Source organism: Prenolepis imparis, unplaced genomic scaffold (assembly GCF_030444845.1).
Source record: "Prenolepis imparis isolate NDT839.2.m4 unplaced genomic scaffold, iyPreImpa1.0 SCAF_12, whole genome shotgun sequence".
NCBI classification, from domain to species: Eukaryota; Metazoa; Arthropoda; class Insecta; order Hymenoptera; family Formicidae; genus Prenolepis; species Prenolepis imparis.
The window spans coordinates 13,809,878-13,834,204 of NW_028141170.1; the positions used below are offsets into that span (position 1 = coordinate 13,809,878).

The 24,327-nt window shown below is 28.6% G+C and overlaps 1 protein-coding gene and 2 long non-coding RNA genes across 3 annotated transcripts; 1 reads left to right on the forward strand and 2 right to left on the reverse strand.

The window, feature by feature from the left end:
* The first annotated feature begins 788 nt into the window (after positions 1 to 788).
* Positions 789 to 2,167, forward strand: LOC145943611 (uncharacterized). The gene is made up of 4 exons (XR_014426543.1): positions 789 to 1,083; positions 1,185 to 1,351; positions 1,555 to 1,662; positions 1,756 to 2,167. It is a non-coding gene; the product is annotated as an uncharacterized LOC145943611 (long non-coding RNA).
* An 8,078-nt stretch (positions 2,168 to 10,245) lies between these two features.
* On the reverse strand, positions 10,246 to 12,562 carry LOC145943876 (uncharacterized). Its single transcript, XR_014426588.1, has 3 exons — positions 11,888 to 12,562; positions 11,107 to 11,382; positions 10,246 to 10,489 (listed from the first exon to the last, which is right to left on the reverse strand). It is a non-coding gene; the product is annotated as an uncharacterized LOC145943876 (long non-coding RNA).
* A 10,708-nt stretch (positions 12,563 to 23,270) lies between these two features.
* Positions 23,271 to 23,843, reverse strand: LOC145943380 (uncharacterized). Its single transcript, XM_083050896.1, has one exon. The coding sequence runs from the start codon at positions 23,841 to 23,843 to the stop codon at positions 23,271 to 23,273; it is 573 nt and encodes a 190-aa protein (XP_082907022.1).
* Between the last annotated feature and the right edge of the window lie 484 nt (positions 23,844 to 24,327).

The following is a 24,327-nucleotide window of genomic DNA, read 5'->3' on the forward strand; positions in this document are numbered from 1 at the left end:
GGCTTAGATTCATACTCCCCTGAATTAATATCATTCTCTGAATGGTGTCAGAACATACGTTATCTACAGGAAAATTACACTGCAGATAACCATCAAGAAGAATCTCAAACTAATGATTTAATCTCTCAACTAAAAGCTCAACTCGCTGAGAATTCTTTAGAAATAGATGAGTATGACAATTATCTAAATTATTGATATATGTACACTTAATTATATGTGCATTAAATATATTATTCTCATCAATGCCTCAACAATTAATTCAAATGCTACCTAGATCTACTGAATTAGACGTCCAAGGATTAACAAACGATGACGCAAATTCAATTATAAATATAATTATCGGGTTACTAACTGATGTCTTAGAAGGAACTATTGATATCGATCAACTCATAGTCTGCTTAGATAATCTTCATATCCCTAGTGCTCAAATAAGCGTCGAATTCACAGACGATTAAATAAATATCAAATTCATTTTATTAATTAGCCCCTGAATTATTATTATCCAGATGAATAAACAACTTCAAGGCGTAATTTGCAATATGATTTACTAATTAATAGTCAATTTAATCTATGAATATTTGAATAGTAAAATAACTTTCGATCAAGTTATAACTATTTTAAACGACATCGAAGATATCGCTAAGAGATTCGATACTCCCAACTAGTAATACCCCCACTCCTGTGACCTACAACATTCCCTAGATCCGTAACTTCGGTCCTAGCTCTCGGCGTCCCAGAGGTATAGCCAGTGTAAGCAGGTTGCCTCCATGGACATAGGAATAAAGGGACAGAGCAATAGCTGCGGGGGGTGAAGCCGTCTCCGGGGAGCGGGGAACTACGGTCACGTGGTACTTTGGTGCCGCATTGGCGATTGGTTGTGATCGCGCAAGCGCAATCTTTCATCGAGAGTCAGAAGTGTCATGGAAGTGTCAGAACAGTTTTATTGAGTTATAATTCAAAGAAAAAATATACTGTTTTTACAATGCCACAGTGCATTGTAAAAAATTGTAAAAATCGTACAAGAAGTCGTCTCGTTTTGGGACAAATAAAAGAAAAAAATATAAATAATGTCTCATATCACCGGTAAGAAAAATCATATTTTATTAGCATATATGAAAATTATATTGTATTATCAAAATAAGAGAAATGATATAATATAAAGTAACACATTTATTTTTTAATAGATTTCCAAAGAATGAAAAAGCAAAATTGCTTTGGTTGAATATACTAGAGCTAAATGCGGAATTAGTTCCTATTGGAGCAAGAATTTGTTCCGCACATTTTGCAGAAGATGCCTTTAATTTTTTATATGGTACAAAGAGACTTCGACCAAATGCACTACCGTATATAGGTATCAAATAGTATTATTATTATCAGGATTGAGAAATAATACGTTATTTGTAATGCCATTATTATTATAATTTTTTTCTGTTTACAAGTTAGTAGTGGCATTATTTTTATCAAATAACTTTCCCAACTGTCTGATTTATTGTATGGCACAAGATTATGCAGTTTTATTTATATATTGCTTTGTATCTTATGTTTACTTGCTAGAACGTGTGATTGAGAATGTTCCAAATGATGGTATTATTGCATCAAGTTCTGTATGTAATACTTTAAAAATTGATAGAGCCACATCTCCTATCCCTGGATGCAGTCATTGTAAGAAATATTTCATCTTATTTAATATAATACGTGTAACAATTTTCTAAAAAATTAAAATTTGTTATACATTATATTTTTTAAATTTTTTAGTTGCGGATCAGTCAACAAATACATCACCAAAGAGAGACCATAACGCTCTTGAAAAGGAATACCTCCACAAAAAATTGCAAGACACAAAAACCTCTTTTTCAAAAAAGTTTAAACTTTTGCAACAGAAGGTTCGACGAAAGGAATCACGAATAATCTCTTTGGAGGCAATTCTTAATTCACTCAAGAAAAACAATATGTTAGGGACTGAAGAATTGCAAATATTACAAGACATAGGTGGGTCAAATTCTAAAATATTAGAAAGACAATTGCTTAAAAATAGAGGAAAACCTGTAAACAAACAATTTGATAGTCGACTTAGATCATTTGCTCTAACTTTACATTATTATTCGCCAATGAGTATGCGACATGTATTTAATAAGCTAATTTTATTTAAAGGTCAATAAATGTAATAAAATTGATAAAAAATAATTTTGTTATTAATAATACCATCCTAATCTCTTTATGCAATAAATATTGACAGTTGTACAATTTATTAAAGAATGAATTATTTATCAATATTTAGTTATTTACATTAACATTTTATAATAAAATTTTTAATATTTTATTATAAAACTGTAACCAATACTTACTTCCATGGGCAAGTTATATGCTGTTGCAAAATCCGTTAAATCACATTGTTAAATGCAGAAAAGTGAAAAATAATTTTCTAATCTTAAAAATCTTAATAATCATAAATATTCTTCTAGTTATTTCTATTTATAAATAGTTTTATTTTACTGAATTCATTGCAATTAATTGCAAAATTAAATACTAAAACAAAAACAATAAAGATTTTTCATATCTATAGATTCTAACTTTTTTTATCATTTAATTCTGACATCTCGATGACATGCATTAACACCATTAACATTTCAATATGCTGATTTATAAATAAAACACTTTGTTTCTCTATTTTACTCAAAATATTCTATCACACATTTATAATTGTAAACAAACTAAATGTCTCATTTTCAAATTTCGCGCATTTATGCTAGAACCAATTACCAATGCGGCACCAAAGTACCACGTGACCGTGTTCCCCGCTCCCCGGAAGCGGCTTCACTCCCCTCGCCTAAAGTAGAGGTTTATACTCCGTCCCTTTATTCCTATGTCCATGGTTGCCTCACAAAAATAGAGAGCGCCCATTTTCTCACTAGCCTAGGCATAGAGAGAGAAGGAAGATCACCCAGACGTGACACCAGACTTAAGATGATCTTAAATATAAGATCGGACTATGAATACCGGCCTAAGCAATTGTTTATGTGAGTTAATTTTAATAGCTTGGTTATGTTTGTATAAAACATTAAATAAAGAATAAACACATCGAATAAACTAGTTTGCGGTCTCATCACAATGTTATTTTTATTTTTCACTAATTCTAATTCTACAAATTAATTATTTAATAATATATATTTTTCATATGTTTATAATTTTAATGTTTTGTTGTCTAAAAAATAGATTTTTAAATATGTACGAATGACCTTAAAGAGCAATTGTTTCTTGATAAACTACCTTTAATAATTAATTTCTTTCATATTTTTCCGTTAAATGAGAATATTTTTTTATAAAATCTACTTATGATAATTATATACAATTATATTTCCGAAATAACCTATACGTTTTTTACATATGGTTCATATATGTATATTTTATAAGTAATTATTAAAATTTGTAAGGATTGAATAATTTTATAAATATTATTATATTGTTGAATATAAAATAAAATGACAAAAATGACAAATATAAAATAAAAGTATAAAATATAAATGTAAAATTAAATAAAATAAAATACAGACTTGGTTATGTCGTCTACGATATTTCGTTTTGAATAAAAGTCAGAAAATTCTAAATATATAATAGATATAACAATTTGTACAAATTAAAACATAATAATAATAATAATTTTAATTTATGTATATTATAATATATGTATTTCACAATCAAATAAATATTCATTTATTTGTGTATTATATTTCTATATATTATTTTATTTATATATTATCTTTTAACAATATAACATATTTTATAAGTAATATATATATATTTTATAAGTAATAACATATATATTTAAAAAAAAAAATATATTAAATTATCCAAGCTCGAGTGTTTATAAACAAATCATATTCATATGGAAAGGCCGATTAAAACGAGCAATTCATAATTAATTATGTTAGATATATATACGTATAAATTACTTTCTTTAGTTAGATCACCACACACTGTGCTAATGTTACTATTCAGTTAATATTAGTTCGTTTCTTTATGTTGACACTCATATAGTTAGTTCTCTGGCCGTTAGGTTGCCTGCACTGTTCTTTTGGTTTTTATCGCAGTCTAGTACCAGAAAGAAGCCTGAGAGAGGCCATGCCGGCGATTTTCGTGGGACGCTTTTACTAGGCCGTACAGTAGCGCCGGGCATCCACTTTTAGGAATTGGAACTACGTATCCACATCCACTTTTCGATACCATCGATTATTTGGTTCATGTCCGTGCTAAGTACATCCACTTTCATTTCCGTGCTAAGTACATCCACTTTCATTTCTAGAAGTAAAATCTAAAATCATTTTTTACGCATGTGTGTCCACACATCTTATATCCATAAATTATAGATAAGAAATACATTTCGCGTATATAAATAAATTTAAAAAAAGATATATATATATTTTATATGCGATATTTTACATTTTAACATATACATATATGTATACACTACGTACGCGCACGGATGAATATATATTATATATATGTGCGCATATATACAATTAAAATAGTAAAAGTAAAATTATATAATTATATAATTAAAATTAAAATTATATAATTAAAATAGTAAAAGTAAAATTATAATTTTATAATATATTTATTTACTGAATTTTTGCAATTAAAAAACATCAAACACGACTTAAATCGGATACATATGTATATGTATATGTCATCTTACTATAGAAAATAACATTTTTATAATTCGCATTTTGTCTGCTGAAAATAATTTTAATGGATTAAAGATTAAATCATCCGATTTATGTCGTGTTTGGTGTCATTTTAATCGCTAAAATTTCATTAATCCATTAAAATTATTTCCAAATCGATAAAATACAAATTAAAAGTTTTAATTTTTATGTATAAAATGTTTATATTCGCGTGAATTATCGTAGATAAGGGAAGGTTCCCGATGTCGTCGAAGCGAGAACGAGAACGAATAAAGAGCGAACGAGATGACGTATCATCAAAGAGTTCCGAAGTCTCCTCGCGAGGCTTTCTTTATCTAATCTTTCATATATCATATGTCATGTTACTATAGAAAATAAAATTTTGAAATTAAAATTATTTTCAGCAGACAAAATGCGAATTATAAAAATGTTATTTTCTATAGTAAGATGACATATACATATACATATGTATTCGTGAAATACTATAAACTATAAATGAAGAAAGCCTCGCGTAAAAGACTGCGAAACTGACGACATGATCTCGTTCTCGTCCTCGCTTCGACATCCGGAGACCTTTAATATAATTAAAATCTATATATACATATATATATATATATGTATGTCAAAAGGTAGTTTTCAGGACGCATCTTAGACATATGATTTCTATGGATAATAGTGTAGTAAATAATGTTTAGAATACTTTTTAGTCAACAAAAATCAGTATTTTTGAATATATATTGAAATTTGTACGGAATGGTGGTTATCAGGTCAATCTTATTTTTAACTAAAACGATAAATTTTTCTTTATTTAACATATGCATGTTATTGATTCGATATTTATTAATAGTTTTTGATCAATTTTGCATTATACGAAAAACAAATTGATAAAATATATGTAATTTTCTTATAAGTCCTTAATACTGCCATTTAATTAAATTTTTATTGAGGCAAAAGGCAACTTTCAGACTCTTTATTTTCTTAAGAAAAAATAGTGATTAACTTATCCTATTAAATTTTTTTTACTCTCACATAAAAATAATGTCAATTAGAAATATTATAAATAATTAAAGTGTATTATTAATTAAGAGGGAATAGAAATTACATGTAAAAAAATGTAGGTACTAAAATCCACCATTTCGTCAGAATTAAGTTAAATGCTGAGGCAGATTTCAGGTCTTATATATTCTAAAATACTTCAAATATAATTTTCATTACATTCTTCAGACTATTGTTTAAAAACAAGAATAAACAGTTAGGAAAAATCATAATTAAACTTATTTTTATGAAAAAGAAAATAAAAAATTTACTAAATTAATATTAATATTATAAAATAGTTTCTCCTCAGAATATAAACAATCTAAAAAGACTCAGAGTATTATTTAACAAAATTTAATAATTTTCGAAATCTTTTGCCGAGAATTAATGATTTGATATCAGCCACATATTATAGACTAAAAAACTACTGTCATATATAGACCTGAAAACTACCATTGCCATATGTAGACCTGAAAACTACCAATTGAAAAGAATAATATAATACTTTCAACATTTACACGTATTCCAAAACGTGGTTAAATTGTTATTACATGTTTAATTTAATGTTTGCTTAAAAATATGTCGCCGTATTAGTTTAACATGATCCAAAACATTGATTCTGCATATCGGTCTTAGTAAATCTGCGGAACAGAATTGGATTCAAATGACGAACTTATGGGAACTGAATTTTGTTTAATAATTTTAAAAATTATTTTTCTCGTGATGGACAAATATCTATCGAACTAGTGAATCAAACTGACATAAAAATTTAGGTCATCCATTGTCGAAAAATCGACGGATCGGAAACTGCCATTCGGCTGTTATGTATAGACCTGAAATCTACCAATTGAGCAAAACAATATAATTCTTACAGCGTTTACGCGTAATTCCAATACCTGCTAAAACTGTTATATGTTTCATTTAATGTTTGCTTAGAAACATGTCTCAGTATTAGTTTCACATGATCCAAAACGTTAATTCTGCACATCGGTTTTAGTTAATCTGCGGAACGGAATCGGGTTTAAATGAAGAATTCATAGAAACTGAATTTTGTGTAAATAATTTCAAAATTACATTTTTCCAGATAGACAAGTATCTATCGAAGTAATGAATCAAACAGACTTAAGAATTTAGGTCATCTATTGTCGAAAAATCAACGGATCGGAAACTGGCATTCGGCTGTTATACATAGACCTGAAATCTACCAATTGAGCAAAACAATATAATTCTTACAGCGTTTACGCGTAATTCCAATACCTGCTAAAGCTGTTATATGTTTCATTTAATGTTTGCTTAGAAACATGTCTCAGTATTAGTTTCACATGATCCAAAACGTTAATTCTGCACATCGGTTTTAGTTAATCTGCGGAACGGAATCGGGTTTAAATGAAGAATTCATAGAAACTGAATTTTGTGTAAATAATTTCAAAATTACATTTTTCCAGATAGACAAGTATCTATCGAAGTAATGAATCAAACAGACTTAAGAATTTAGGTCATCTATTGTCGAAAAATCAACGGATCGGAAACTGGCATTCGGCTGTTATGTATAGACCTGAAATCTACCAATTGAGCAAAACAATATAATTCTTACAGCGTTTACGCGTAATTCCAATACCTGCTAAAGCTGTTATATGTTTCACTTAATGTTTGCTTAGAAACATGTCTTAGTATTAGTTTTACGTGATCCAAAACGTTAATTCTGCACATCGGTTTTAGTTAATCTGCGGAACGGACTCGGGTTCAAATGAAGAATTCATAGAACTGATTTTTGTGTAAATAATTTAAAAATTACTTTTTTTCCAGATAGACAAGTATCTATCGAATTAATGAATCAAACAGACTTAAGAATTTAGGTCATCTATTGTCGAAAAATCAACGGATCGGAAACTGCCATTCGGCTGTTATGTATAGACCTGAAATCTACCAATTGAGCAAAACAGTATAATTCTTTCAGCGTTTACGCGTAATTCCAATACCTGCAAAAGCTGTTATATGTTTCATTTAATATTTGGTTCGAAACATGTCGCAGTATTAGTTTTACGTGATCCAAAACGTTAATCCTGCACATCGGTTTTAGTTAATCTGCGGAACGAAATCGGGTTCAAATGAAGATTTCATGGAAACTGAATTTTGTATAAATAATTTTAAAATTACATCTTTTCCTGATGGACAAGTATCTATCGAAGTAATGAATCAAACAGACTTAAGAATTTAGGTCACCTATTGTCGAAAAATCAACAGATCGGAAACTGCCATTCGGCTGTTATGTATAGACCTGAAATCTACCAATTGAGCAAAACAGTATAATTCATTCAGCGTTTACGCGTAATTCCAATACCTGCAAAAGCTGTTATATGATTCATTTAATATTTGCTTCGAAACATGTCGCAGTATTAGTTTCACGTGATCCAAAACGTTAATTCTGCACATCGGTTTTAGTTAATCTGCGGAACGGAATCGGGTTCAAATGAAGAATTCATAGAAACTTAATTTTGTGTAAATAATTTGAAAATTACTTTTTTTCCAGATAGACAAGTATCTATCGAATTAATGAATCAAACAGACTTAATAATTTAGGTCATCTGTTGTCGAAAATTCAACGGATCGGAAACTGCCATTCGGCTGTTATGTATAGACCTGAAATCTACCAATTGAGCAAAACAATATAATTCCTACAGCGTTTACGCGTAATTCCAATACCTGCTAAAGCTGTTATATGTTTCATTTAATGTTTGCTTAGAAACATGTTGCAGTATTAGTTTAACGTGATCCAAAACATTAATTCTGCACATCGGTCTTAGTTAATCTGCGGAACAAAAGCGGATTTAAATGACAAACTTATGGGAACTGAATTTTGTTTAATAATTTTAAAAATTACTTTGTCTCGTGATGGACAAATATCTATCGAACTAATGAATCAAATAGATTTCATTTCGGTCTTGTCAAAAAGTCAACGGTCTGATAACTGCCATTTTGCTGTTATGTATAGATCTGAAAGCTGCTGTCTTATAAGATCTTTAATATTTTTGGCTTTCTAAACACTATCGACATACTTTACAAAGCTCTTCTTTTGTATGTTTTTTTATGATTTATTTCAGAATGTTGCATTATCGGTTTAAATGATCTATGATGGGCAAATCTCTATCAATGTAATTATTTAAGGAAAATTAATAATAATTTTTATTATTATGAAAATGTTTAACCTGTCTATGTTTAATTTTAATAGTCTGTTTCTTTGCATTGAATTCTATAATATGCTAAAATGCTCACTAATACATGAAAGAGAACGGACCGAAAGAGAAGAAAAAACTATTCCATTCTGTTTTTTTTAATATTATGCTAGAGAGAAAAAGGAATGTATCATAATTAATCAAATATGAATTTAAAAAGGAAATATTTAATATTTTTTTGTGTACAATTTCTTACATTATACTTAGGATTTCAGCGTGTAATTTAATTCTTTTTTTTATATATTATTATTCTACCCTTTTCTATGCAATTCGTTTTTAGTATCCGCATTTCTAAGTCTTTTTTTTTAGGCAACAAGAAAGACGATCAAATATTTAAATCTTGACTCTGAATAAAACATATATGTATGTATTTTTAAGAAATTGGGAAATATTAGATATTTTGAGATTGTAAGTAAATTATTAATCAAAATATTAGTTAATTAGTAATGTATTATATATCTTATCGTATCTTATCGCATCTGTTACAAGGTAAAAGTAATCACTAAATAATAAATAATAATATTTAACAATAATTAATAAATATTTTTCATAAAATTTATTATTAATACACACTCAAAGTTGTACTTCTTTTTTTGAGGTAATACATTATAGGGATTTTGTTATAACAATATCTTATAAAATATAATTTATTTGTTATACCTATCACATAACAATGCATTTTAACTTTTTCTTAATACAGTCTTATCACTTGTATCACAGTTTTATATAGCACTTTAAGGAAAGAATCTTTTTTAATATTATAATAGTTTGCAGATTTAACAACAGAAAATATTGTACTACATTGTACTGTTTAACATACATAAAAATCTTATCTGGTATAAAATTTTTCTATTAACTGTAATACATTTTGTAATCTTATATCTATTACAACAATCTCTTCATAATACTGTAAATTCTTTCATAGTTTGGAATATTACCGGAATCTTTTTTTCAAAACTAAATTATTGCTTAACATACTAATAAAAAAGACTAAAAGTTTAGCCACATATATTATAACAAAATTTGCATATAAATGTACTTAAACTGTATTTTCTTAGTTATATTTTAAAACCAAATTACAAGAAACTTAATTTTATCATGTTAATTGTATAAAATTTGTGCAAAAAACTCTTTTATTAAGCACGTTAATATATTTAAAAATAAAATAAAAATTTATAAATTTTTTATCTAAATATTTTTGATTTAAGTAATTTTATACTTCTAGTTATTATTATTTTGAGAATATTTAATAATAATTTATATTTAAATTTATATTAAAAATATTTCTGGGAAGATAATATATTATAAAAATTAATTAAATCTTTGGAATTTTTGTTTTACCACTTATAATATTATGAAGCCATGTCTTTATCTGCGGCACTGTGCGTTTTTGTAGACATGAATGTTTTTGTCTTAAAGTCTCAATATCTCTTCCAGATGGTAAGCGTGATTTTTCTATTTCTTGAGAAAAATCTGTTAATATTATTTGAATTTCTTTTTGCGTCCATCGCTTCCTTTTAGTTGGCCCAAATGGTGATGCTAGCAATTATATTATTAATTTATTGAATAACTTAGTACAACTAATTATTATATAAGAAACATATGTATAATTTATAAAATAAAATATTAGTAATATAAAATGTTTTCTTAATATGCAGTCCAAAATCAAATGCAGGAAAGATTATTAGCACATTCTTGAAATCATTTTAAAATAAAAATCTTATGATATTAAAATCTTTAGGCTAAAATAGTTTTTAAATGAGAAGCATTTAAAGTCATTCAATCATCTTTACTATTGTACGATGTACAGTTGACTGAATAGCGCAATGACTAGCTAACTTTTAATGTTTTAAAACTTATTATAGCCTCGATATTTTGTTATAGGATTTTCATCTCAAAATGATTTCAAGAATATGCTAGTAACATTTGATACGTTTACTCTGGGACACTTTGCATATTAAAATAATGTTAAAGTTATTAGTTAAGATAAATATTAAAGAAAAAGTTATCATTTTAGTAATTGTAATAATTACAGTTACTATTTTTTTATAGAAAGAGAGCTATTATATATTATTAATATATTATAAATGTAACAGAAATTACAAAATAAAAATTTTATTATATAATGCAAAAAATTATTTAAAATATATGCTTACTGCTTCGTTTTTTCTTAGGTGTTTTTGATGATGGTATATTATTGTTAATTTCAATATCATCAAAATGAGAGGATTCAGATGAGTCATTTAAATTCTCAGAAATAAGATTTTGCTCAATTTCTCCATCTTCATTGTCATTTTCCTCATTAAAAATAGCTAGATTTAGAAGTCGGGAGAATCTTGGAATATCTAATTCAGGAATTGACTGTCGATAATGCGATTTGTGTATGCTTTTATCATGACCCATAAAGTTTGCCAACTCTGTAACTTCCGATTCTGAAAGATTAAGTGTGATGCATTTTGTGGCAATATGTTTTCGTAGTTTGGTGCCTCGTAAAGTAAGAGGTTTTGCTGCTCCACATTTTGAAGAATAGTCTCGCATAAGAATGCACGCTTTCAAATGCTTATATCGATGTTTATCGTATCCAGGAATGCCAAAAAGGTAAGGGTTTTCTGATTTTATTTTTGCATTTAATCTATGTTGCAGTAATAATTCGATGCAATCTTGTAATTGTGAATGCAACAATACGGGAACTGTACGACCTAGTTTACCTCTAATATCAAATGTAACGAATTTTTTAATAGCCTAATGCAACAAACAGAAAAAAATACATAAAAGAAAAATTATTATAGAATAAATATAATAAAAGTATTTTAAATTTTATGCATTAAAATTAATAAAATATAAATAATTTAAAGGAAGAAAAATATAAATTATTAGATATAAAATATATTTTAACGCAATAATTTATTTATTTAATAATTATTAAAATAATATTACCTCTTTTCCAGCCTCTGATAATGAACTGTACACTTCGGAATCTGTGTGTTCTCCTACACTTTTATAACATTTGTAATCTTCTATTAGAACTTTTTCTATTTCACCTGCTCTTCTTCTGTTATAAACTTGCATAGAAATAAGCGTAATTTTTAATAATTCTAACCATGTACTGTAATTATAAGATTTAATAAGCTCACTATACAATATGTTTCTTTCTTCTTTTAAATAATTATATAATTTCTGTATATCCTCCATATTTGGTAATTCAATTTTATTATGTCTTTTATTTTGCGTTACAGTTTCCTCTGCTATTTTATTTATTGTTGCTCCATAATCTTCTTCTAAAAGTTTCAAGAAATTTTCTACCTTTCTTAAACCCTCATTATCATCTTTTTTTATATATTCAGTACATAATATGTTTCCTAATTTTTTTAAGAGCGTACCAAGTCGTGTAGCGACAGACGGTGTTTTAAATTTATTAGTATCAGGATTAAATTGAGCTACATCTTTAGCAGCTAAAATGCATGAATCATAATTGCATGGTTGATATATTGAGGCAAAATTAGTGATATTTGAATTAAATTTCTTAATAGAAATTAAGTAACGACCTAAAAGTCTTAATTCTGCTCTTATCATATCATGGTGGCGTTGATTCCTAAATTTATTACATAATTTATTTGCGCGAAGTATCACTAACTCATCATATCTTATTATTCTACACACATTGTTATCTCTCATAATTGGGAAGATTACTTTTCTAACCATATCACTGGCTTTAGTGTGTATCCGTGCTTGTACTTTTCTACCAAGTACCATAACATGTCTGCCAATACTTCTTTTGTTGCAATTTTGAAAGTGATATCTTACATTATTTTTTGTATAAAAGCCCTTACACTTTGGGCAACAAATATATTCTGATGCAGGTTTGTTAATTTTCGAAGGTCTCCGAGATACTATCAATTCTCCTGTATTAAACTGCGAACTAGTATTATATATAAAATTACTTTCTTTTCTAATAGTCTCTATGATGGCCTTTCTTTCTGAATTACCTAAGAAAAATAATATAAAAATAAAAGAAAAATAATATAAACATTTTTTAATAAAGATATGTATAATGCAACATTTGATTCAAAATGATGTGTATAGATTATTATATATTATATTTACCTTTAGGAAGCAAAATAAATTTTTTTACCTCTTCCTCATTTTTATGGACAGTCTCTAAGTGTCGTGCGAATTTAGTTTGTAATTTTTTGCAATACTTGCAAAAATATTTTTTATTTTGTCCTTTCTCTTGAGATTTAAGCACAATAAGATTTGTATCATCACAATTTGCTTTTTCTTCATAAGTATATTTCGAGGTATTAAGACTATCATTTGTAGTATTAGACTTTTCATTTTTATCACAGCTTTCAGAAATAGAAATATTTGATTCATCATCTGAATCATTGGAAACATCATAATCTGGATCATTATTGTAATCCTCACTGTCTTCATAAATATTGTCTGAAATCAAAATGTATAATTTTTGATGTAATACGTAATGAATATACATTAATGTGTTATATTAATGTATAATAGATATATATATATATTAATGTGTAATAGATATATATATATATATATATATTATTTTCAATATCAATAATTATATCAAAGATACAAAAGAGAAAAATAGAATACTTAGAATACTTAAAATACTTAAAAATAAATTTCAAAACTATTATATATGCTATATGTTTATAGAGAGCTTTCTATAATATTATTAAAGTTATGAAACTTTTTAATTGTAATTATTTATAAACAGATACCTTATAAGTTCTTCAAAAAGTTCAATAAAATAAAGAATTTAATCTAATTTATTAAATTATCTGTTTGATTAATTTATCTTTATTTATAGTTCTTAAGGATTTTTTAAAGATTTTGCTTGTGTATCTAATATCAAAACTTTGGCATGACATTATATAACAAAATATACACATAACTATACATATTAATCTATTAATAATACATTATATTAAAATAACCATATTATGTTCGTTATAAAATTATATGTAACAACGTTTAATTTGGAAGCAAATAGATATAAATTGTATTGTTACCTTGTTGGTTAACTGTTGTTATTTGACAAAGTTTTAAAGTTTTATTTTGAATATTGTCTTCTGCAACATTAGAATTAATACCTACGAGAATAAATCATAATAGATTAACTAGTACATACATACTAGATTAACTAATTAGCAATTATTTTTTAACTATAATAATTAAATAAAAGAAGTTTCTCTCTCACACATATACACACACTCTCTTGTATAAATTCATTATATCCATATAATTTATGTGACATATGACCACTAGTTTACATAAAAACAATTAAATTATTATACAATACTTTACCATTGGAGTCATTTATTATTTCTGTCACTTCATTATATTGAGCATTTATTTCTGCTAAAGTAATAAAAGATGAATTCAATATATGTTCCAAAGAGATATCCTCGTTCATAGAAAAATTAATATTTAAATCTAAAAAATAATTAAAATTCATGATAAATTTGCTTGTAAATTAAAATATTTAATTAATATTGTAATATTAATTAAGCAAGTTAACTTCAAAATTAAAATAATAAACTGAATATGAATTATAAATATTATTTTGTAGATAGGCTGTTTCTTGTTTATTTAAAATTTAAAATTTCCAAAAATTTATTCAAAAATACAATTGTAACAAAATTAGTATTATTATTATCAAAAATGGATATAGAATATTTATATTTATATGTAATAATGCTTATCATGCAGTTAAACATAACATTTCAATATTTAAATTAGTTATATTACCTGTATTATCAATTGTTTTATCATTTAGTATTTCAAAAAGATTAGTTTGAGAAATACTTGGTTGAACATCTAAAAAAAGAACTAATTATACCAAATAATGTTATTATTTTTCTGTGCATGTCATTTTTATGAAGAAATAAGTTTATATAAACATGAATCAAAACGCATACCTTGTTGATTACTTTTTTCTGGAGATATTTCAGAAATATTTGGTTGAATATCTAATAAAGGAACTATAATTATTCCAAATGATTGATAATTAATATTTTTATGAAAAGAATATTAAATAAAAGATAGATAAATATCTCAACTACATACTACTTTTCTACGCATATTACTTTTATGAAGACATAAGTTTATATAAATATGGATATCAAAGCGCATACCTTGTTGATTACTTTTTTCTAGAGATATTTCAGAAATATTTGGTTGAATATCTAAAAAAGGAACTATAATTATTCGAAATGATTGATAATTAATATTTTTATAAAAAGAATATTAAATAAAAGATAGGTAAATATCTCAGCTACATACTACTTTTCTACGCATATTACTTTTATGAAGAAATAAGTTTATATAAACATGGATCAAAGCACACACCTTGATTACTTTTTTCTGGAGATATTTCAGAAATACTTAGTTGAATATCTAAAAAAGGAACTATAATTATTCTAAATGATTGATAATTAATATTTTATGAAAAAATACTAAATAAAAGATAGCTAAATATCTCAGCTACGTATTGCTTTTCTACGCATATTACTTTTATGAAGATATAAGTTTATATAAACATGGATATCAAAGCGCATACCTTGTTGATTACTTTTTTCTAGAGATATTTCAGAAATATTTGGTTGAATATCTAAAAAAGGAACTATAATTATTCCAAATGATTGATAATTAATATTTTTATAAAAAGAATATTAAATAAAAGATAGGTAAATATCTCAGCTACATACTACTTTTCTACGCATATTACTTTTATGAAGAAATAAGTTTATATAAACATGGATCAAAGCACACACCTTGATTACTTTTTTCTGGAGATATTTCAGAAATACTTAGTTGAATATCTAAAAAAGAAACTATAATTATTCTAAATGATTGATAATTAATATTTTATGAAAAAATACTAAATAAAAGATAGCTAAATATCTCAGCTACGTATTGCTTTTCTACGCATATTACTTTTATAAAGAAATAAGTTTATATAAACATGAATATCAAAACGCATACCTTGTTGATTGCTTTTTTCTGTATTTCTTAACAAATTAGTATCAAAATCTAAAAAATAATTTATATATTTTTAGAAGAAATAAAATTGATATAAAAAATAATATATTGATATAAAAAATAATATATTGATATAAAACTTTTTGTCACCTTCATTACTTTCCATAGAACTTGAAGTGATACTTAAGTCGATTCGTTTTAAATATATTTTTGGTATATTATTCCTCAGATTTTTAGCAATTTCTTCAAGAGCCATATAACTTTCTTAAAACAATATTTGTATACAAAATTATTACTTAACAAGTATTACCCAGTAAGTAACAGTAATATAATCTCAATGTTATAATTTCTCACTAACTGTTACATAGATAGAAGGCATATTACATTGTTGCAGTTACAATAATAGTCAGTAGAAAATTATAACATAGATGTTATGTTATTATTTAGTATTTAATGTAATTTAGTTAGTATTTAATGTTTACTGGATACATAGATATAATTACATATATAAAATTTTACATAATTTTATCTACTTACTACTAGATATTATCCATCCTCTGGTTTTTCTTTTTTTTTTACGCATTATTTTATAATTATTTTTATTTTTGCTCAAAGAATACATTGTGTAACACTGTGTCTCACAAATTAAAAGAGGATATTTTACTATCTATTTCTTAGGCTGCATTCAGAAACTACACTCAAAACACAGTGACAGCTATAACGCGGCAACACTTGCTACGCGGCAAAAAACGATGCGATAGTCAATCAACTTACAATTTTTCCATAAGTATTTATTCTTCTAAGATCGACACTTAGGCCCGTATTCATAGTCCGTTCTTATATTTAAAATCGTCTTAAGACCTCGTTCAACCAATCAAATGGCCGCATAGCATCTCTTGATTGATTGAACGATGTCTTAAGACGATCTTAAATATAAGAACGGATTATGAATACGGGCCTTAATGAGTTATTAGAAGTTCGTAAGGTCTTAATGAATTATTTAAATCATATGGATGTATGAAAAGCAAAAGTATTAAAAGATCTGGCGCAAATGATAGGTTTATATTATATATACAGTAAAATGGTAGTTTGCAGATCAATTAGTTTTTAACAAAAAAATATCAAAATGTTTAAATATTGATCTTATTTTAAAACATCTTTAATTATTCTTCTTTAAAACATACTAAAATTATAATTTTTACTTAATCATTTATTTATATTTGCAAAGATGTCTAACGGCAGTTTTAAAAACATATATAGCAAAGTTGACTAAAAGACTATATATTTACTTTATATAAGATTAACCAAGTAATTAGTACTGTAACTAAATTGTTTATAAATATATACAACATATATAAAGCTTATCTTTTAAATAATAACAATTAAATGTATTTAGTATAAAATTTTTATATTTATTGGCAATTTTAAGGACTTTATATAAAGAAATTAAAGAATGGTAGTTTTTAGGACAGTTCCTAAAAATGCCGATAAACATATATGGCTTTCAGGACTGACTTGAAAACCACCAAGAGTTCTCAAAACTGCCGATGCATTCTAAAAATCGTCCCGAAAGCTACCTCTTGACATACATATATATATATATATATATATATATATATATAATAACAAATATATAATTACGAATTTAAATGTCTTATGAAATATATAAGGATTTAAACCTTTATTTTTTATTTTACCTTTTTGAAAGTAAATGTATAATAGATTAATGAAATTTTTACAGTTATTAGAATGACATCAAACACACGATGACACATGAATCGGATAATTTTTAATTAATAAATATATATGAATAATCAAAAATTATCCGATTTAAGTCGTGTTGATGTCTTTTAATTGCAAAAATTCAGTAAATAAATATATTATAAAATGTATATAATTTTACTTTTACTATTTTAATTATATTTTTAATTTTAATTATATAATTATATAATTTTACTTTTACTATTTTAATTGTATATATGCGCACATATATATAATATATATTCATCCGTGCGCGTACGTAGTGTATATATGTATATGTTAAAATGTAAAATATCGCATATAAAATATATATATATATATATCTTTTTTTAAATTTATTTATATACGCGAAATGTATTTCTTATCTATAATTTATGGATATAAGATGTGTGGACACACATGCGTAAAAAATGATTTTAGATTTTACTTCTAGAAATGAAAGTGGATGTATTTAGCACGGACATGAACCAAATAATCGATGGTATCGAAAAGTGGATGTGGATACGTAGTTCCAATTCCTAAAAGTGGATGCCCGGCGCTGCTGTACGGCCTAGTAAAAGCGTCCCACGAAAATCGCCGGCATGGCCTCTCTCAGGCTTCTCTCTGCTAGTACCCAAAACTTTGTCGTACGTATTGAAATACAACGTGTACTAATTACGAGATATAAAGGCTTAACCCGTTATTCTCCTGCTTCCCGGCATAAATATTAACAAATTACAATATTATTATAATTTTTGATATAAAACGATACATAGTCTTAATTTAGATATATAATAAGTAAACGATACACAGTCATAATTTAGATATATAAAAACTTTCGAACTATACTAAGTCTTCTTCAGTAAATTTTCAAAAATTCAGTTTCTATGCGTTACAATACAATAGTTCATATTAAAAACAAAGATAAAATATATATTTTATGTAAGTAATATCACATTTTATATAATAAGTAATATCATATAGTTACGGTATAACTTTTTTAATTTCTATTATTGAATAAACTTCATTATTGATCATCAGCGTTGGATGAAAACTTCTCTCTGACGATACTGAGAATTGTGATGCATTATATTTGTCGATTAAAGTTTCATTCATACTCTTAATAACTGATGGTGATTCGCCCCAGCAAATTTTTTCATTTTTTCTCTTGTTGCGCCAGTTATCTTGCGATTGAATATCGGAATCATCCAAGGTTTCTTTTATTGGGAAACTCTCGTTGTCACTCTGATCTTTAAATGTAGATGAAAGTATTTCTTTTTTACTATTGCTCACTTTGACATATATAACAGCTGATGGTTCTATTTTCTCGAATTTATTGCATCGAACGACTTTAGTGCTCATATCGTTACAAAGTTCCCAAGTATTGTCAATTCTCCTGCAATAAGAAACGTAATGTCCCGTGAGTTGGACAACTCCTGCCAATCTAAAAAAAATGTTATAATGTAAATAATGTAATAATTAAATAACAAATGACATATTTTCAAAATAAATAAACAATTTGATAATTAGAAAAATAAAATAATTTTTGAACCTGTATTCGTCATTAGTATTTAAATTTAACTTTATCGGAAAATCTTTTAATTCGCACTTTATTCCTGTAACAGCGTTGATGTTTTCCCAAATATCCAATTCAATAAATATTTGATTATTGTAGGTTCTTTGATGAGAACAGTTTCCAAAACATTTTTTTTATGGCATTGAACTAACTTCGTCAAACGGTCAGAAAAAAGTAGTGCCTTCTGAAGTGCACTAAATCCATCCTTTTTAATTATATTGTGATTAACACATAAAGTAGAGATAGGTATTGAATAAGTACCACATACTAAACAATGATATGTATCTTCAGCACTTGATTCAGATTGAAAACATGTTATCCAAATAACAGCTGGATTATTCCATAAATTAATGGAGAACGACGAAATATTTTGTGACTCATTAAAATCAACTTGAATTTTGGAGCTAAATAATTGTTTTAGAAGTCTGCATCTTTCTTTGTAAATATCTGCACAAGGTCCTCTTTTAATAAAATTAAGTATGAATTGCATTGTCTCATTGGTATTTGATTGTATATATGTAAAATATTCTGATTCATCCATAGCTGCCGTGGATAATATTTATATTGTAGAGTCGAATGGACAAGTATTTCTAGCAAAATAGGGTTGTTTATCAATTAGAGTCGGTTGATTAATGTTATTACCATTTTTTAATAGCATTGACTTATTAATATCTTTAATGCGATTGTTGCGATGACGAATATCTGGTTGAGATTTATAATAATAACCACATTTTTTCTTTACATTTTCTTTCTGCTCACTTAATTTTTGATTATTGGTTTGATCATTATTATTATTTTCAATAATTTCTTCTTCATTATTGGGAAAATTTCGACAATTTAAGAGACAGTCTTTCTGATTTTCTATACTCGATACTTGAAATCCATGTGATGGCGAAACAAATTCTGAATTATTTTTTGACAGTATCCTTACTGGTGACTCATCAATATTGGACTTCTTTTCCTGATTAGAAATTTTTAATTTTGATGTTAATATTGTAGCACTACTAGAATGGTTTTCAAATATTATTTTCAAAAATTTATCTGCTCTCAAAAGCCCAGGATAATTCTTCAATATTCGGTTTTTTAAATCATTAAAATGTCCTTCCATTGAAGCAGTACTTGCACGTCTTGTAAACTTAGGAAGAGTAACAGAAGACCATAATGGAAACTCGTACACAAGTGGTAAAAAACTGTCAATAAAATCATCAAAAAAGAATGGATTGGGTTCTGTACCCTGAGTTTTGGAACTTTTAGCAATAACTATCAAACGATCAATATATTCTTTAATGTAACTTTGATGAGTATTACTTGACATTGTATCATCTTTATTATAATCTTTAGAGTGTACTTCATTTTTATTATCAAAATTGATATTTTTTTCATTAAGCATAAGAAATTGCCAGTTTTCTATATACGTTTCCAATTTCTTTCTAGCATCACACAAGAACAGTTCCAGCAATTATTGGCTCAATTTTTGTATCATAAAATTCATGAAAAGCAACTGTATAAGTTAACAAAAAATTTCGCTAAATTGTTCCAAATTTTGGCTATCAACCATGAGAGCTAAAACATATAAATAAAAACGACGAACTGTTTTATGTCGCATATTTTTAAAACACGGCCATTTACACACCATATTCATCAAATGAGCTATGTCAATTCGGATGTATGTATTAATGGTAGGTCGATAATAATACTCATTGTTTTTAGATGAGTATAAAAAACATGTTTCAATATAAGCTTTAATTGTTTGATAATTAAAAGCCAATGATAACGAATTTAATAAAGCTCTTGATGAATCACATACAGCAGTGGCTGGTTTTGATGCACCCAATCTTTGCCATTGATTAAGCCATCCTAATAAAATATTAGTGTCTGACTTTCAGTTAACATATCATGAACTGAAAGAGTCGTTCCATTAAAATTTATCGTTATAGAATACAAAAAGATATGACCTGATCGAGATCCATCGTAGCGTATGAGAGGCTTAATAATACTTCCTGTGCCATCAACTTGTATAACTGAATGTTTCGTCAATTAATGTAGACACTCTCGTGTTCACACTATAGTTAGCGTTTATTTGTTTTACGGTTACAACCGTCAATACAATGAAACGTATCTCGTTGCAATATCGTTTCGAAAGACTCGTATCACGACAACGCCTCGATTATGTCTCGGGTCGCGTGGAACGCATAGCGTTGCGATATCGTCTCGAAAAACTCGGATCGCGACGACGCCTCGAGATTCGACTCGGGTCGCGATGACGCCTCGAGTAATTCGGATCGCGACGAAAGTTAACTTGTACTTTATATAAAGATATAACAATGGTTATTTCGTATTCCCTTTAATCGTATAATTGCTTATTCGTATGAGTCGCGTAATTCGCTCGTGATAGCTATCGGTCGACTGTAAGAATAATTTCCTCGATCCCTCAGTGGTCTCGTAAGAAAAATGATATAATTGGTGGGCCTTAGTTTCGCCCACTGTCGTCCCGATTAATCGACGTATAGTGGGGAGATCGAGGAAGCAGCGGAATCGATATCAAAGGCGCCGAAAACGTCTTATCGCAGCGTGGTTTATTCTATGTCGCGTCGATCCATAGGATCGCTGCAGTCGTGCACGACTTTCTTTATTTACGCCGCAACATACTCCCCCCGTTGAGAGAGTAACGATCAAGCTTATGTGTATAACGTTTACTTTATGTTACGTGTAATTATAAAAGTGTCGCTTAAGTATTTCGCCGGTACGCTTCGCTAACTCTGTTTGAGTCCGCAGTATTTACAGCTGTGATATCGTTATTCGATCGGCAGCGGACACAGGAGTTTAGTCTTTACAACTCCGGCTAATGTTTTGACGGTGGCTGTTCGTATTACTCCGTCTTCTCCGGGATGTACTTCTGTGACCTTGCCTAACGCCCATTGTGAACATGGCTGGTTTTCGCATTTCTGCTTCATCGATTTCCTCCGCACGCAATGATCCGATATGTTTGTTAGCTGGGCGATATCGCAGGCAATACGCTATGATTCTACGTAGTCGTGAGAAAGACGAATATTTTTCGAAGATTTCGTAATTATTGGATATCGCCGCCAAACACGTATTTGTCTTTAGCTCGGGTATCTTGCTTATTTGTACGCTCTCGTTAGGCCACCCATTCTCGCGCTCAACCAACCAAGACGGTCCTGTAACCCACGTTCGATTCCGTAAAAATGCGGAGGGTAATTGACCCCTTGAAATAGCGTCAGCCGGATTGTCATCGGATCTGACGTGTCGCCACTCGTACGCGCTGGTGAGTTCCTGAATCTCTGCGACTCGTGTCGCCACGTAAGTCTTGAGTGAGTGTGATGGCGTTTTTAACCAGTGTAATACAATAGTCGAATCGTACCATAACATTACTTTGTCGGCTACGATCCCGAACGCTTCGTTTGTTTCGCGGTATAATCGCGCTAATAACAACGCGCCGCAGAGCTCTAGTCTTGGTATGGTGACCGTTTTTAATGGCGCAACCCGAGATTTTCCACATAATAATTTAGTGACGACGTGTCCGGACTCCGCGCATGAGCGTACGTATATACATGCACCGTAGCCGATGTTGCTAGCGTCACAAAATCCGTGAATTTGTACACTTTGATAATTATCGACTAATAATCTACGATCGAACGAAATCTGAGACATGGTTTCTAATTGTCGCGCGAATTCTATCCATTCGGTATGTATGCCTTGCGGGACGGTTCGTCCCATTGAACTCCGCTACGCCACACGTCTTGCATTAGTCTTTTTGCGTACAAAATAACAGGGCCCATTAAGCCCAGTGGATCAAAAATTTTCGCGATTTCTGACAATATACTTCGTTTTGTTACCTTTTCGTTGATTTTAACCGGGTGACTTAAATAACATATTCTTTCGGTGTGCGCGTTCCATGTTAAACCTAACGTCTTTAAAGAGCGATCTATATCGATCGCAAAGCTCGCGTGTATCTCACTCTCCTCCAAATCTTTAATTATCGTTTGAGGCCCATTGTCGGATCGAAAAACCGCCTCGTTTTAACAAGGTAATTATCTCATCCCTAATTGCGCGTGCTTCTTGGATCGTATCTGCACCTGATAACAAATCATCTACGTATAGATGCGCCTTGAGTATTTCAGACGCTCTAGGATGGGCGTCGCGCTCGTCGTCCGCGAGTTGTTGTATCGTGCGAATAGCCAGAAAAGGCGAGGACGAGACGCCAAACGTGAGAGTATTCAATTGAAATGTCTTTATTTCCCCGTTTACACGCCAAAGAATTTGTTGATATCTTCGATTGTCTCTATGTAACAGTATTTGCCGATACATCTTTTCGATGTCGGCAGTGATAACGAACTTGTAGGTTCGAAAGCGAATTAGATGGGCGAATAATTTATCTTGTATCGTAGGTCCGACCATCAATATGTCATTCAAAGATACGCCGAGGCTTGTTTTTGCGGACGCGTCGAATACGACTCGCATTTTGGTAGTATGACTTGTTTCTTTATTTACCGCATGATGAGGCATGTAAAAGCCGTCATCGTTGGGCCTCTCTACTATAGACATGTGACCTAAATCTAAATATTCTCTTATAACTCGCGTGTACTACTTTTTTAGTGTCGCGTCCTCGTTGAGTCTGCGTTCTAACGATATTAGACGCTTGAGTGCCATAGTTCGTGTTTCGCCGAGACGTTTATTTATATCGCGGAATGGTAATCTAACCACGTAACGTCCCGTGTTATCTCGCCGCGCGGTGTTTACGAAATGTGTCTCGCATTCGCTCTCTTCATATGATCTCGGTTCATCCTGAATGATTTCTTCTAGCTCCCAGAATTTGTTTAATTGACCTTCTAGCGCGATTAGATAACATGCCGGTCTTGCGCCGTTTTGGGTTGAGATGCCTCCGGCGACCACCCAACCCAGACGAGTTTTCTGTAAATACAGATCGTGTCCTCGTCGGAAAAGATTTATTTGTCCGATGGACAATAATGACAGCGTCGCCCCGGAACCTAATAATAAATCGACCGGACGCGGTAAATGGAATTCTGGA

Coding starts and splice junctions, on each gene's coding strand:
- LOC145943380 (XM_083050896.1), bottom strand. CDS start 23,843: ATGTCTATAGTAGAGAGGCCCAACGATGACGGCTTTTACATGCCTCAT.